The sequence below is a fragment of the Bos indicus genome, chromosome 3, assembly GCF_029378745.1.
Source record: "Bos indicus isolate NIAB-ARS_2022 breed Sahiwal x Tharparkar chromosome 3, NIAB-ARS_B.indTharparkar_mat_pri_1.0, whole genome shotgun sequence".
In the NCBI taxonomy this organism is placed as follows: Eukaryota; Metazoa; Chordata; class Mammalia; order Artiodactyla; family Bovidae; genus Bos; species Bos indicus.
Genome location: NC_091762.1, coordinates 43920603 through 43938335, shown reverse-complemented (window position 1 = coordinate 43938335; position 17733 = coordinate 43920603). Strand labels below are relative to the sequence as shown.

General features: G+C 37.3%; 1 protein-coding gene across 2 annotated transcripts in view; it reads right to left on the bottom strand.

Annotated features, from left to right (window-relative positions):
* The window catches only part of FRRS1 (ferric chelate reductase 1), a 52833-nt gene that overhangs the window by 2022 nt on the left and 33078 nt on the right, over nucleotides 1–17733 (bottom strand). The window contains exons 9-14 of one of the 2 annotated variants that reach the window (XM_019957001.2): nucleotides 10766–10879; nucleotides 9094–9206; nucleotides 6246–6332; nucleotides 1707–1804; nucleotides 1402–1460; nucleotides 125–268 (exon numbers count right to left, since the gene is read on the bottom strand). In XM_019957001.2, the coding sequence (XP_019812560.1) occupies nucleotides 125–268; nucleotides 1402–1460; nucleotides 1707–1804; nucleotides 6246–6332; nucleotides 9094–9206; nucleotides 10766–10879 (615 nt within the window). The remainder of the gene's footprint in view (nucleotides 1–124; nucleotides 269–1401; nucleotides 1461–1706; nucleotides 1805–6245; nucleotides 6333–9093; nucleotides 9207–10765; nucleotides 10880–17733) is intronic. The other variant, XM_070786053.1, reaches the window with a different exon arrangement.

The window sequence follows — 17733 nt, the reverse complement described above, 5'->3', positions numbered from 1 at the left end:
AGTGATGGAAATAAATTTTTAGTAAGGTACTATGTAAGAGTCAACCATTAGTGTTGAGAAACTAATTATATTCCAACAGTTTGTATAAAAGTGATTCTACAACACTGCTCTTTGAGCAGGTTACCTTTCCTAGAGAGTCGGTAAGCATGTATCTCCAGAATAATCTCTGTCCCAACGTGCCAGGCTACAAATCCAATCATTGCATAGGTTTTCCATGGGCCAGGAAGATTCAGTCCTGGCAAATCCATTCCCAGGAACATTGCTGCCACTACATTTATAAGAAAATACACATGTTAAAATACAATTCAAGAGGTAACTATGTATGTGTGTGCATACATGTGTGAATTATATCAAGTGAAATATACTAAAAGAGTTTATGAGATGAATTAGATTAATAATTAAGAACAAGTAGTTAATTTAGTCTTTATTGTAAGACTAGAAAGGCTAAGATGGGAAATTATAATTACAATCCTCCAATTGTTAAGAAAGAGGTGCCCAAAGTTTTAAGTCTACAATGAAGGAGAGGGGAAAAGTATGGAAGCCACTTCTGACTATACCTCCTCTTCCACGATTTCTATAGAACATAGAAATGTGAGGGCAGGAGATCAGCTTAGGTATTTATCACATAAAGCATCACAAGGAGATATAGATGTAAAGAACAGACTTTTGGACTCAGTGGGAGAAGGGGAGGGTGGGATGATTTGAGAGAATAGCATTAAAATATATACATTGTCATATGTAAAATAGATGGCCAGTGCAAGCAAGTTTGATGGCTGAAGCAGGGCACCCAAAGCCAGTGCTCTGAGACAATCCAGAAGAATAGAGTGGGGAGGGACCTGGGAGAGGGGTTCAGGATTGGGGGAGGGGAACACATATATACCAGTGGCCAATTCATGTTTTTGTATGGTAAAAACCATCATAATATTGTAATGTAATTATCCTCCATTAAAATTAATTAATTCATTTAAAAAATACTACAAAATCATACTTGACGTTTAAAAAACACCTTGCCCTGGAAGGTACCATTCCCAAGGAGAAAACCTGGCGACAGAGGGCTGGGTCCCCAAGCCTGATTCAGCCCAATCCATGACAGACTCTCAAGCTGAGCTGCTTATATATTTGGTCATCAGCATAACTTATCCTGCTGGCAAAGGCAAACACTAAAAAGAAGTCTTAAAAGGAGGGTTTTAAAGTCATTTTTAAAACCTTGAAACTGAAATAATAGCTTAAATAGTTACCTCTAGAAATTGCTTTCTGGATTTCAATGCTTAAGACTGATTTCTCCTCAACAACCAATTACTCCAGTTACTAATGTATCTAAAAATCATTTAAGCCAAATTACAACTTGCAGTATAAACAATTTTCAATTATATATGAATAAGTGGCATCACAATTACTTACCTGCTATTATTCTAGCAGCTGTTCCCATACTCCAATGAGTCCAGTTAAACATTTGCCTTCTACCAAATAAAGAACCAGTCAGTATTCTTTAAAGTGATGGAACTACAATAAATTCCCAAGAGAATAAAAAGCATGTAATTTCCCTTATTGCTTAGGCATCAGCTATCTGAAATACATTTTAAAACCTTTTTAAGTAAATATAATTTATCACTGAATTTTATAAAATGCAAAAAAAAAAAAAAGAATTGGCTTGCCAATTAAGGATATCTACCTTAAGGGCATTAATAAATAAAGACTACAAGTACCTTGGGTCATGTAAAGGTGGTCTGAAAGCTGCCAAAAGAAGCTGAAGAACTGCTAAAACCATCACTATAAAACCAAGGTATGGGTGATAACCTGCATGCTGAACAAAGATACATCATTTTAATGGTATTAATCCTGCCCATCAAATCTGCAAATTAAAAATAATACACACAGAAGCAGTTTCTTAGGGCTTTTCTCTAGCCATAAACATTTAATAATAATAATAAACACTGTTCACTGAGTGTCTATGCCAGGCACATACTTTATACACATTATCACTAACGCTCACTCTGATGCCTAATGATTAGTTATCAATATCCCACTTCCACAAACAAGGGAACTGAGGCTTAAGATGGTGAGTAATGTACCCAGGTCCACATAGTGCATAAATGGTTGTGATGGAATCCAATCACGGAATGCTGCACCCTTCCACCAGTACGTTAGATGACCGCTAACACCAGCACCGGAGAAGGCAATGGCACCCGACTCCAGTACTCTTGCCTGGAGAATCCCACGGACGGGGGAGCCTGGTGGGCTGCCGTCTATGGGACTGCACAGAGTCAGACACAACTGAAGCGACTTAGCAGCAGCAAAAGCAGCAGCAGTCGCAGCAACACCAGCACAGCCATTTGAAGCCCACCGAAGACTAGTTTTCATTTTAATACCAAAGAAAGGCAATGCCAAAGAGTGCTCAAACTACTGCACAATTGCACTCATCTCACACATTAGTAAAGTAATGCTCAAAATTCTCCAAGCCAGGCTTCAGCAATATGTGAACCGTGAACTTCCAGATGTTCAAGCTGGTTTTAGAAAAGGCAGAGGAACCAGAGATCAAATTGCCAACATCCGCTGGATCATCGAAAAAGCAAGAGAGTTCCAGAAAAACATCTATTTCTGCTTTATTGACTATACCAAAGCCTTTGACTGTGTGGATCACAAGAAACTGTGGAAAATTCTGGAAGAGATGGGAATACCAGACCACCTGACCTGCCTCTTGAGAAACCTATATGCAGGTCAGGAAGCAACAGTTAGAATTGTACATGGAACAACAGACTGGTTCCAAATCGGGAAAGGAGTATGTCAAGGCTGTATATTGTCACCCTGTTTATTTAACTTCTATGCAGAGTACATGATGAGAAACGCTGGGCTGGAAGAAGCACAAGCTGGAATCAAGATTGCCGGGAGAAATATCAATAACCTCAGATATGCAGATAACACCACCCTTATGGCAGACTTTATTGACTATTCCAAAGCCTTTGACTGTGTGGATCACAATAAACTGTGGAAAATTCTGAAAGAGATGGGAATACCAGACCACCTGATCTGCCTCTTGAGAAATTTGTATGCAGGGCAGGAAGCAACAGTTAGAACTGGACATGGAACAACAGACTGGTTCCAAATAGGAAAAGGAGTATGTCAAGGCTGTATATTGTCACCCTGTTTATTTAACTTATATGCAGAGTACATCATGAGAAACACTGGACTGGAAGAAACACAAACTGGAATCAAGATTGCCGGGAGAAATATCAATAACCTCAGATATGCAGATGACACCACCCTTATGGCAGAAAGTGAAGAGGAACTCAAAAGCCTCTTGATGAAAGTGAAAGTAGAGAGTGAAAAAGTTGGCTTAAACCTCCACATTCAGAAAACGAAGATCATGGCATCTGGTCCCATCACTTCATGGGAAATAGATGGGGAAACAGTGGAAACAGTGTCAGACTTTATTTCTGGGGGCTCCAAAATCACTGCAGATGGTGACTGCAGCCATGAAATTAAAAGACGCTTACTCCTTGGAAGGAAAGTTATGACCAACCTAGATAGCATATTCAAAAGCAGAGACACTACTTTGCCAACAAAGGTCTGTCTAGTCAAGGCTTTGGTTTTTCCAGTGGTCATGTATGGATGTAAAAGTTGGACTGTGAAGAAAGCTGAGTGCTGAAGTATTGATACTTTTGAACTGTGGTGTTGGAGAAGACTCTTGAGAGTCCCTTGGACTGCAAGGAGATCCAACCAGTCCATTCTGAAGGAGATCAGCCCTGGGATTCCTTTGGAAGGAATGATGCTAAAGCGAAGAGTTGACTCATTGGAAAAGACTCTGATGCTGGGAGGGATTGGGGGTAAGAGGAGAAGGGGATGACAGAGGATGAGATGGCTGGCTGGCATCACCGACTCAATTGACATGAGTCTGAGTGAACTCTGGGAGTTGGTGATGGACAGGGAGGCCTGGCGTGCTGTGATTCATGGGGTCGCAAAGAGTCGGACACGACTGAGCAACTGAACTCAACTGAATAAAAAATAGTAATAGCAGTGAACAAAATTATTTTGTTTAGAATGTGCCCGGAACTCTTTTAAGTGCATTCAGTTAATTAAATATCAACCCTCAGAAAGCCTATGAGATAGATACTCTATTATCTTCATTTGAGTAAACTGAGGGACTGAGAAGTTAAGCAACTTGCCCAAGATGTCTCAGGTAATCAGAGATGACTGCTGCTAAGTCACTTCAGTCGTGTCCAACTCTGTGCGACCCCATAGAGGGCAGCCCACCAGGCTCCCCCATCCCTGGGATTCTCCAGGCAAGAACACTGGAGTGGGTTGCCGTTTCCTTCTCCAATGCATGAAAGGGAAAAGTGAAAGTGAAGTCGCTCAGTCGTATCAGACTCTTAGCAACTCCATGGACTGCAGCCCACCAGGCTCCTCCACCCATGGGACATTCCAGGCAAGAGTACTGGAGTGAGGTGCCATTGCCTTCTCCAATCAGTGATGACACAAGGATTCAAATCCAAGGATCCAGCTATAGAATTATGTTTTTACCTTTTTACCACCCTTGTCACAACTATGAAGACTACAAGCTACGAAGTTTGTAAAGTAAGCATTACACTTGTCACAAGTACCTGGAGAAAATAAAGTCCCAATGTCTCAAGTCATATCAGAAAATCTTCATAATTTCCTTTAAAAAATAGGTTGACCAGTCTAAAAATACTTAAAAAGCAGAAAGGAGGTTTCCTAGTAATATCTATGACCCAAGATTCATCCATATTTACCCTTTTGGCAACAGCCCAAATTGAAATATCAAATTTTGATATCAAAATTTAACTGGCTGTTAAACTAGAAGAGTATACTGGAAACTCAGACTCTGACCTTAGGTACATCTCTGATTCTCAGTAAGCCTCATTCATTCATTTGATAAATATTTACTGACATGTCACATACCAGAATCTGATCTGAGTGTTATAGATACACTAACAAACATACCCATAAATATCCCATCACTCACAGAGTTCACATACTAGTGTGAGAAGACAAAAGAAAAAATACATTATTTAAGTAAATTATATTAAATTACATAAGGTAAACATTTCTTTAGAAAAAAAAAAAATAGAGCAGAGCAGGGCTCTTTGAGAAACTATGATTTAAGCAAAGACTTGCAGAAGGTAAGGGAGTAGAGGACACATGACCTAGGAAAAAGAAAGAATCTTTGTAAAGACTACAAATCAGTAACATGCTGAGAATTAGCCAAATATGAAATTAAATGAGCTAAGGTTGAGGAAAGGAAGAGGAGACCAATCCAGAGAGTAACTGGGAACCAGTGATAGAGGACTTTAGCTTTAACTTGGGGTAAAACTGAGACATTAGAGAAACCAGTTTGGGACATAGGAATGATATAATCTGATTTACATTTTTAAAAAATCACTCTGCTTCTTGATTGAAAACAGATTGCACATGGGCAAGGGTTGAAGTAGAGAGACCAACTAGGTACCTGTTGTAACAATTCAGGCAAAAAGATGATGTTGGCTCAAATCCACAGAGTAGCCAGTGATGGTTAAAAGTGCTTTTATTTGACATGTATTGCCAATGGGATTCCCTGATGGAATTGACACAGGGTGTGCAAGAGAGCAGAGTTAAGAATAATTCCAAGGTTTTGGCCCAAGAAGGGAACTGCTTGAGATGTCTTGGACACACAAGTTGAGTTTCTGAGTAGCCAGCTGGATGTTTGAGTCTCCAAGTCAGGGTAAAGGTCTAAACTTGAGATCCACATTTGAGAATAAGCCTCCATTTCTTCTTTAATGACATGGGATTATCATCAGTAACGACTTTATTTGAAGTTTAACTTTGATAGCACATGTAAAGCACTTAGCACAGCTGCTCACATAGTAGGAATACAACTAATGTTAACAGTGATAGTCACAGTATTAGAGAAAACCACTTAAAGTGTTCGTGTTCCTTAGATATCATGCTTTCAACTTTCACCGTTCTATAGTGAGAAAACTCATTAAAGCTACATAGTATATAGTTAAAATTTGAGACTGTCTAAAAACACATTCCACTACCAAGTAATCTGCACTAATATTCTAACTCCATCCCTGACACCAGCCATGTGAAACACTCATCAGATGATTCAAAAAGGAGAGAAAGAGGGACATGAAGATATATCTTTTCATGCATCATTTGAGAAAAAAAGCAGCAATCTCCTTTGGCATCAAAATGAATTTTAAACATATGAATATAATAAAAAAACATTCTGTGTAAGATCTACTTACCCAGTTCCAGCCTCCTCTGTAAATAAAAGGCAGAAGGAAAGCAATAAAGGTGAGGGCAGAAGTAGTGAGCATGAGAGTTCGATGCACCTGCAAGAGTGAAATGATAAATGAGAAGAGAGCGAACACGAAAGAGAAAGAAGCTGGTGTAACCATGAAGATCACCGGCTGAGATCCACAGAAGGTACCCATTCAGTTGACATCTAACCACAGTTCATTGTCAGTTTAAAAAAAAAATCTTACTATACCATTGAACTTTAAAGAAAAGTCTAAGCTGCCAACCTCATCACTCAAAAGCATCTGCCAAGACTTCACCTGCACAGAACAGCGGGAATGGATATTTTCACACACAGAGAGCACCTACCTGCCAAACTCATTTCCTTCCAAACACATTTATTAAGTTCCACCACCAAGCAAAATGGTTACATACAATGAAACTCCAAGGAAACAGAAAGTACTGTTTCCTGGGGAGCTTGGGATTTAATTGCGCAGATAAGAGAAACATATTTGAAATGTATAATTCATCATTCAAACAAGGAGAATACTGAGAGTGAAAATGGGCACTGATACTGGATTATTCCAGGATAACTGGTGCAAACCAAAACTACCCCAGAGAATGCAGGACCTATGGTCACTAAATATAGTATAAATATACACATATATATAGTCACCAGAAAGTAGGACCTATAGTCAGGCAATGTGTGCAGATATTATAGCTTTGAAGACAGTGGAGGACTTGAACTGGTTGAAAGGGAGACAAAGAGTTTTCCAGTTGGGAATATCCACGTGAGAAGAGGAAAAAGAGAGAGCGAACAATCAAAGGCAGAGACAGACAGGAGCAAGACATATGACAATCAGTAGTGAGAACAAATAAAACAGATTAACACTGCCAGCCAAAACTGAGAAATGATATTAGACAAGGTAAATCTTAAAAGCTACAAATTTATATGAAGTTTCAATAATACCTTCTTCTAAAGTCAAAACTGTTACAATAAGCAATATTTTTTTTCTACAAGCAGACATGCACATTCTATCTCAACACATATCTGTTGATCTTTCACTGTATACGCAAATATCCGTACTACATGACAAATGAAAGGTAAGGTTTGTTTTATTTTGTTTTGAGGGTCAGTTATTGACCCTTGCCCATGTTTCTATTAAAAGACTGCTTCCTCATCCCCCAGGGAAGGGACAGCATGAAAAAGGACACTTTCAATTTCTTTTCCCACCTACACAGGAAATACATAATCTTGACTGATGAGTCAAGGCTGTATATTGTCACCCTGCTTATTTAACATGCAGAGTACATCATGAGAAATGCTGGGCCAGATGAAGCACAAACTGGCATCAAGATTGCTGAGAGAAGTATCAATAACCTCAGACATGCAGATGACACCACCCTTATGGCAGAAAGTGAAGATGAACTAAAGAGCCTCTTGATGAAAGTGAAAGAGAAGAGTGAGAAAGTTGGCTTAAAACTCAACATTCAGAAAACTAAGATCATGGCATCTGGTCCCATCACTTCATGGGAAATAGATGGGGAAACAGTAGAAACAGTGTCAGACTTTATTTTTGGGGGCTCCAAAATCACTGCAGATGGTGACTGCAGCCATGAAATTAAAAGACGCTTGCTCCTTGGAAGAAAAGTTATGACCAACCTAGATAGCATATTAAAAAGCAGAGGCATTACTTTGCCAACAAAGGCCCATCTAGTCAAAGCTATGGTTTTTCCAATAGTCAGGTATGGATGTGAGTGTTGGACTATAAAGAAAGCTGAGCGCTGAAGAATTGATGCTTTTGAACTGTGGTGTTGGAGAAGACTCTTGAGAGTCCCTTGGACTTCAAGGAGATCCAACCAGTCCATCCTAAAGATCCGTTCTGGGTGTTCATTGGAAGGACTGACATTGAAGCTGAAACTCCAGTACTTTGCCCACCTGATGCTAAGAGCTGACTCATTGGAAAAGACCCTGATGCTGGGAAAGATTGAAGGCGGGAGGAGAAGGGGATGACAGAGGATGAGATGGTTGGATGGCATCACCGACTTGATGGACATGAGTTTGAGTAAACTCCGGGAGTTGGTGACGGACAGGGAGGCCTGGCGTGCTGCAGTCCATGAGGTCACAAAGAGTCGGACACGACTAAGTGACTGAGCTGAACTGACTGATGAGTGAGGGATTGCCTAACCTTCACTAGCCCATCAACCAGAGGACGGACCGCTGCTTTGCAGCATAGTGAGCAACCAGTTTCTTTCTTCTGCTTTGCTGCCTTCCTGGGCTTTCCTGATTGTTCAGCTGGTAAAGAACCCACCTGTCAATGCAGGAGATGCAAGAGATGCAGGTTTGATCCCTGGGTCAGGAAGATCCCCTGGAGAAGGAAATGATAACCCGCTCCAATTTTCTTGCCTGGAGAATCCCCATGGACAGAAGAGCCTGGTGGGATACCAGTCTATGGGGTCGCAGAAAGTCAGACACAACTGAGCATGCATGCACTGCCTTCTTGGACCCATCTGTACTCAGTGCAGTGGATGAATGCTCTTCTAATCTTCTTTTGCAACTAGACATGTAACTCAAGATCACGTTACATGCATTCAAGGTCTGTGTTCCAAAAAAACACACATGGTAATGATACATTCTCCAACTCAGCCTGATCCTTCATAAAGCTGTCTTTATTTTTATCTCCATCAAGTATCTTATGTCTATTCTCAGTTGGTTAGGAAACCAAAGGGCAAAGAGAGATTATAAGGATTCCAAAATTACAACTATAACCATCCAAAAATCCACTTAATTCATGTGTTTTCATGTTGCAACATTCAAGTAATATGGAAATTGCATTAAACTATTTCTCCACCTACCTGAAACCAAGCTGCATCACCAAATAAAGCCTTTGACCAAACAGGTTTGAAGAACCGGGCAATCAGTACACCTACACTAACAGTGGTCATCCATGCCACAAACATTAAGGCACCTACAGGTGAGAAAATGCAATGGTTGACAACACAATCTAATCAAGCTATTTCTTAAATGACCAATCCAAATGCTTAGAAAATGTAAACAATCAACAAGACATTCAGCTGACATAATAAATACAACCTAAAGATCAATGCTTTTACCACCACTACTACTTCTAATAGCCAACACTTTCAAAGCTCTTATTTCATGCCAGACACTGTCTCCAAGTACTTTATGCATATTAATCTAACTGATCCTAACAACAATTCCTATAAAATATTTACAATTATTATTCCAGTTCTGCTATATGGGGAAGGAAAGCATAGAGAAGTTAAGTAACTTGCCCAAGGTTATAAGTCAGAATTTGAATCCAGTCTTTTTTTAATTAATTGTGCTCTTAATCATTACACTAATACAACCTATCTATAGTTTTCTCAGAATCGTCTCACATTTTACTCCTAAAAATAATGGAAAACAAATAGGCACATTATTTCTGAATCCAATTACTGCTCAACTAGAGCTACTAGTAGAAGTGAAATAACAACAATAAAGATATTTTCAAGTTTTACTGAAACTCCCACTAGAATGGATAATTCTGAAGTATATAAAGGTAATATACCAATTAAGGAAAGTCCCCTGCCAGTATTAATATTTTATAAAAGTAGAGTATAGTACAGTATACACTTACACTATTCTCCTATTTTTAACCTCATTTTTCAACAATAACTGGACTGCTTTTCAAATGAAATCAATTTTTACTTGTACAACCAGAGTACATCAGAGCCTTATTTCTAGGCTACTGCTCTTCCAACTTGATTCCCTTCATTTTAAGTATGTGATACATAATGATAGCACTGAGTTACTTTGTATACCCTCAAATTCTTGTACATTGACCAGTTCTTCAACAACAACAACAAAAATTACATCTTTGAAACCAAGTGAAAGTGTTAGTTGCTCAGTTGTGTCTGACTCTTTGCGACCCCATGGTCTATAACCTACCAGGCTCCTCCGTCCATGGGATTCTCCAGGCAAGAATACTGGAGTGGGTTGCCACTCCCTTCTCCAGGGGATCTTGCCAACTCAGGAATCAAACTCAGGTCTCCAGTATTGCAGGCAGATTATTTACCATATAAGCCACCAGGGAAGCTTTGAAACCAAACTACTATTATAATTAAACAATCACAATCGCAAACTACTAATTTATTACCATTTATTTTAATAAATGGCATAATTAAAGTCTCATAAAAGTTAATTCACCCAATAATACTCAATCCTGGCTGCAATTAGAAACTAGTGTACTTTTTAAAAATTCTATTGATAAATGCCTTAAAAGCTCCACTGGTGATTTTAATATAAGTCAGGGTTAAAACCACTGAAATATCCCTACTCTCTTTTTGTGAAAAAATAGTAAACATTAAGATAGATAATGCTACCTGCAAATGTTGTTGCCTAAACTTAGATTTATGGATATTTGCTAAATTGTGCCTGTTATCCTTCTCAATCTAGCCAGCATTAAATTTATCCCACAAAGTTAAGTTTATTCCACAAAGTAGTAATAATATACATGTAACTTACCATGAACCTTCAGAAGGAGTAAAGAATGGGATCCTCCTATGTTCTTTGGATCGCCTGTCACATTGTATTTTTCATATGTAATCAAAGGTTGCTGAGAATGCTTATGAATTCGACCTGAAATTTTTTAAGAAAATGAAGATGAATTACTTTCTCAGGAGAGAAGGAATGGAGAGACAATGACATGGCTTGAAAACAAAATTTCTTAAGGTAATAAAAAATAAATTTCAGTAGAGATGATATATACTATTATATACTGATATTATATTAATATGCAACATGTATTAATATAATATTAATATATATAGCCTTAATATATTATAATAATATTCATTATTTATAAAATAAAATCTATAATGTATAGAATTATTTCAGCTAGTTTGTTTATGTTGCTATGAATGGACGTGTGTCCATTCTGGGAATCAATCCTTCAGAAATATTCCCTTTTTAACCAAAGATATATACACAAGAATGTTCATAGAAACATTTCTTTACACTGGCCATACAAATTCAATCAAGCTAAATGTCCATCATTAGAAGAATGAGTAAACAAATTATGGAACATACATAATTTTTAGAATACAAGTGTCAAAAAGAATTAAAATAATTAAGAAATTTGATATGGTATGAATCTTTGTCTCAAGTAAGTATTAGACCACAGACTACACTTCAATGACTTCCAAAAAGAAATATGTTTACAAGTTATTTATCTAACTAAAATTAAGCAAAATAAAAATTAACAAAAGAAAGCTAGGAAAAAGTGGTCCAGCTAGATACTTATAAAGCTCTTCTAAATAATCCTTAGGATACATAGGAAGTCAAAACTAAAATTACAAACCTTTTTAAACAAATAACAATGAAGGCACTTTATATCAAAACACAGGTGATATAATCAAGGTACTATTCAAAAGTTTTTAATCATTCTAAAGCATTCTCTTAAAAAAATTTAAGAAGACTTTGAAGTAAATAATTTAATTAAAGATGCATTTAAAATTACAAAACATAACCTAGGAAACCAGAAAAGAAGGTGGATTAAAAATAAATGAATGAAATTAACAAACTAATAAGTCTAAAAATGAGAAAAATTAATTCTGTAAAAGCCAATAAAATTGAGTTTTTGATAAATCTGACCACAAGATTAAAAAAAAATCACAAACAATATTAGAAATGAAAACAATGACATAGCTGCTGATATGAAGATATTCCTTAAAATTATATAAAAATGGTATATACAACTTTAAGTCAGCCAAAAATATTTCAAAATCTAACTGAAGTAGATGACTTTCTGAGAAAATCTAGAATTACAAAAATTGATCAAAGTAGTAGCAAATCTGGAGAATAATAACAATAAAATTTTATTTAATTAGTCAAATATTTCCATCCCTAAGTCAGGCTGTTATGTGAATGAGTTCTATCATACAACTTTAAAATTTTTTTAACTTCAAAAATTCATGTTTATTTAAACTCTTCTTGAGTTCTTTCTATAAGATTAGCATAACACTGAAACCAACATGAGGCAGGCATGCACACACACAAAAACACACACAATCCCATAACCATACACCAAAAACATTTATGAATATAGATGCAAAAAGCTTAAATAAAATATTAGTGAATTATATTAATCTGCATTAAGGGAATAACAAGACATGACCGAGCACTTTCATCCCAGGAAAGTGAGAATTGTTCACTGTTCAGAAATATACATAAGTAATGATAAACTGTCATGTCAGTTGCTGCCTGAAAGACAGTAGATGAAATTCAGCACACACCCATGACAAGAACTCTTTGTAAAGGTAGGAACAGAATACTTCCTAAACACAATAAAATATATCCCCCAGAAAAATACAATAAACATGAGACAACACTGAATATTAGAAGCAATCCCATAAAAATCAGGAATAAGACAAGAATATTTGCCATATTACACTATCATTCCACACTACTCTGGGAGAAGTAAGAAATGCAGTGAAACAAGAAAAGAAAGAAAACGAGGGCTGCTAATATCATTATTTGCACAAAACACAATGTTTTATCTAGAAAATCCAAGATATTAATTTGGAAAACTAGCTGGCTACTTTCAAGATAAGCATTCAAAAATCAATAACTTTCCTAAACATCAACAAATTGAGAAAATGTCAGAAAAAAAATTCCATTCACAATAGTATGTATTAGAAATTTATAAAATACCTAGGAACAAGGTAACAAAAATAAATAAGCCCTATAGGAAGACATGAAGAATACTTCAGGATATGAATCAATGCAATTTCCCAATATATTCCTGGATAGGAAGACTCAAAGATGTTGATTATCCCACAAATTAATCTAAAATTTCAATTCCAACCATAAACCCAATAAGATTTTTAATGAAACTTGACAAATCATTTCTAAACTCTATCTAGAAGAGCAGATACACAAAGAGGAGGCAAGAATTCCTGAAAAAAGAAAGCTAGGAGGGGAATCATGCTTTATCAAAACTTACAACCTATTATTCAAACAGTATAGTAATAGACAAATAGATCAATGGAAGAATAAATTAGAAATAATGTGATTTACTGACAGATTTTTAGTGTATGATAAAGAGCCTTTAGAAACAGAGGAAAAATGGACTGTTCAAAAACTAGTGTTTGGACACCTGGTTATTCATTTGGTGAATACAATTATATCATGTCTTGTTATACCAGAGAAGATCAGAGATAAAACAGAAAATGAGAAGTTTTTATAATGAATACCTATAGACTAGTGTCAAGAAAAAGGAGACAATAGCTATCAGAAGCTACAAAAATGTCAAATAGAAGATAATGAAAAAAAAAAAAAACTATTGAAAATGACAAGGAAGGCTTTGAAGAACCTAAAAATATTGGATTAGTACAGTGGTAGTATTAAAAACCAGACCACATTCTTAACAGCCTGAGAATCAAGTTGGAAGAAAAGTGTTTTAAAACTGAAGTACCATGAAGCCATGGACTAACATGAACGTAACCTTCATTAAAGCAGAAATCCATATAATTTTGGTGTTCCATTGCATGGCTCCATTATAAATTTGGTGTTTTGCCTTAAGGGACATTGAGTTCATGTTTAGCATCCTGATGGCTCAACGGTTAAGAATCTGCCTGCAATGCAGAGGATGCAAGTTCAATCCCTGGGTCAGGAAGATCCCCTGGAGAAGGAAACGGCAACTCACTTCAGAATTCTTGCCTGGATAATCCCACGGACAGAAGAGCCTGGCAGTCTACAGTCCATAGGGTCACAAAGAGGCAGACAGAACCTAGCATATGCATACAATGCTTTCACTTCACTTCCTGCAGTATTATTCCTAAATTGCCAAAATAACAGGTCATGTGATAATGGGGTCTCTACATTAATTATTTAAATTGGTAGATTTTCTCATTGTGAATAATTTATTCACACAGATGAGTTCTGTCTTTCAGTTCGGACTCAGCATTTCACATGATGGCTTATTTCACGATAAGACAAAGCTTTCTGAGGGTAAAATAGTAGTTAGAACAAGGTTTTAAATGGGTTTTACTAAATATGACAATACTTTTAACTCTCAATTATCTTTTGTTTGCTTCTGACCCCTTTTCCTAGGTGATTTCTCCCATTGTGGGTCATTTCTCAAGTTTTTCTTCTTATAGTAAAATATATATCTTGTTTCTTTTCATTGATCCAGTTTGTAAATGTGTGCTAAAAAAAATCAGAATATATTTATATAAATAGAATTATTTATTTACAGAGAAGGTTTTTTTCCTCACTGACATTGTGTTATACATTAACTCCATTTGTTAATACTGTGCAAAACAACCTTGTTTACAAGGGAATTGGGTAAACATTTATACCATTTTGTTCACTGCATTTAGTAGACATGAATGTTTAACAGTCATGTAATCATCATGATTTAGTAACTTGGAAGAATAGCTATGACAAATCTAGACAAGGTATTAAAAAGCAAAAACATCACTTGGTCGACAAAAGTCCGTATAGTCGAAGCTATGGTTTGACTTAGTTACTGAACATCATGATGTAAAGAAATGTGACAATATTTAGGTATCTGCTTTCTGAATGTTTCAAATTGTAATCTACAATCACTGTTGATACCCAGAGAAGAGAATTAAATTTCCTGTGAAAAGGTAAGAAAAATAAAACACCTCAGCAGTCAGAAAAAGAACAGAAAGATAGCTATATGCCAGCTTAACACCAAATATGAGGATAACAAGAAAAATTAGTAGAAAATGAAAATCTGAAAACATTAAGCAATTTCATCTGTATATTAATATTGATCACTTTTGCTGAATCACTTTTGGATGAAGTGATATATTTGGATAAAGAAACTGGTTAATTTTTGTTTTTGCTAATAACGTAGTGTCCTTTGGAGCTTAGCATAGTCTGTAAGAATCATCAGAAGCTTCTGATTCAGCATCACAGTCCCTCTGACCTTCAGTCTGCATTACTAAACAATGTCTCCTGAGCTTGTCAAATTTGCCCAGGATGACCTTGTTCTATTTATGTTTACATGGGTTACAGAGATATTATTGCTCTGAAAAAGGGTTTCAGCCTCATAAAGTCTCACTGTTTTTAAGCAGAGTGCAGCATATAAGTGATCCACACATATATGACCAGACAACAAATGGACTGAAACAATGGACTGGTTCAAAATTAGGAAAGGAGAACATCAAGGCTGTATGTTGTCACCCTGGTTATTATTTAACTTATATACAGAGTACATTATGTGAAATGCCAGGCTGGATGAATCACCAGCTGGAATCAAGATTGCCATCAGAAATATCAATAGCCTCCGATATGCAGATGATACCACTCCAATGGCAGAAAGTAAAGAGGAACTAAAGAGCCTCTTGATCAGGGTGAAAGAGGAGAGTGAAAAAGCTGGCTTAAAACTTAACATTCAAAAAACTAAGATTATGGCATCTGTTCCCATCACTTCATGGCAAGCAGATAGAGAAAAAGTGGAAACAGAGATAGACTTTATTTTCTTGGGCTCCAGAATCACTGAGGACGGTGACTGCAGCCATGAAATTAAAAGACGCTTATTTGTTGGAGGAAAGCTATGATAAAGCTAGACAGCATATTAAAAAGCAGAAACATCACTTAGCCAACAAAGGTCCACATAGTCAAAGCTATGGTTTTGTCAGTAGTCATGTATGCAGGTGAGAGATGGACCATAAAGAAAGCTGAGCATTGAAGAACTGATGCTTTCGAATTGTGGTATTGGAGAAAACTCCTGAGAGTCCCCTGACAGCATGGAGATCAAACCAGTCAGTCCCAAAGAAAACCAACCCTGAATATTGATTGGAAGGACTGATGCTGAAGCTGAAGCTCCAATACTTTGGCCACCTAATGCAAAGAGCTGATTCATGAAAAAGACCCTGATGCTGGGAAAGATTAAGGGCAGGAGAAGGGGGAGGCAGAGGATGAGATGGTTGGATGGCATCACTGACTCAATGGACATGAGTTTGAGCAAACTCCAGGAGATGGTGAAGGACCAGGAAGTCTGGTGTGCTGCAGTCCATGGGGTCACAGAGTCGGACACAACTGAGCTACTAAACAACAACAAAAACAACGAAAGCAACAGTGATGTGTGGGGGAACTGTATTTTGTTCAGGGGAAGTGAGAAATAGATTTAAGGGCCTAGATCTGATAGACAGAGTGCCTGATCAACTATGGACAGAGGTTCGTGACATTGTACAGGAGACAGGGATCAAGACCATCCCCATGGAAAAGAAATGCAAAAAAGCAAAATGGCTGTCTGGGGAGGCCTTACAAATAGCTGTGAAAAGAAGAGAAGCGAAAAGCAAAGGAGAAAAGGAAAGATATAAGCATCTGAATGCAGAGTTCCAAAGAATAGCAAGGAGAGATAAGAAAGCCTCCCTCAGCGATCAATGCAAAGAAATAGAGGAAAACAACAGAATGGGAAAGACTAGAGATCTCTTCAAGAAGATTAGAGACACCAAGGGAATATTTCATGCAAAGATGGACTCGATAAAGGACAGAAATGGTATGGACCTAACAGAAGCAGAAGATATTAAGAAGAGGTGGCAAGAAGACACAGAAGAACTGTGCAAAAAAGATCTTCATGACCAAGATAACCACGATGGTGTGATCACTCATCTAGAGCCAGACATAGTGGAATGTGAAGTCCAGTGGGCCTTAAGAAGCATCACTATGAACAAAGCCAGTGGAGATGATGGAATTCCAGTTGAGCTATTGCAAATCCTGAAAGATGATGCTGTGAAAGTGCTGCACTCAATATGCCAGCAAATTTGGAAAACTCAGCAGTGGCCACAGGACTGGAAAAGGTTAGTTTTCATTCCAATCCCAAAGAAAGGCAATGCCAAAGAATGCTCAAACTACCACACAATTGCACTCATCTCACACGCTAGTAAAGTAATGCTCAAAATTCTCCAAGCCAGGCTTCAGCAATACGTGAACTGTGAACTTCCAGATGTTCAAGCTGGTTTTAGATAAGGCAGAGGAACCAGAGATAAAATTGCCAACATCCGCTGGATCATGGAAAAGGAAGAGAGTTCCAGAAAAACATCTATTTCTGCTTTATTGACTATGCCAAAGCCTTTGACTGTGTGGATCACAATAAACTGTGGAAAATTCTGAAAGAGATGGGAATACCAGACCACCTGACCTGCTTCTTGAGAAACCTATATGCAGATCAGGAAGCAACAGTTAGAACTGGACATGGAACAACAGACTGGTTCCAAATAGGAAAAGGAATATGTCAAGGCTGTATATTGTCACCCTGCTGATTTAACTTCTATGCAGAGTACAGCATGAGAAACACTGGGCTGGAAGAAGCACAAGCTGGAATCAAGATTGCCGGGAGAAATATCAATAACCTCAGATATGCAGATGACACCACCTTTATGGCAGAAAGTGAAGAGTAACTAGAAAGATTCTTGATGAAAGTGAAAGAGGAGAGTGAAAAAGTTGGCTTAAAGCTC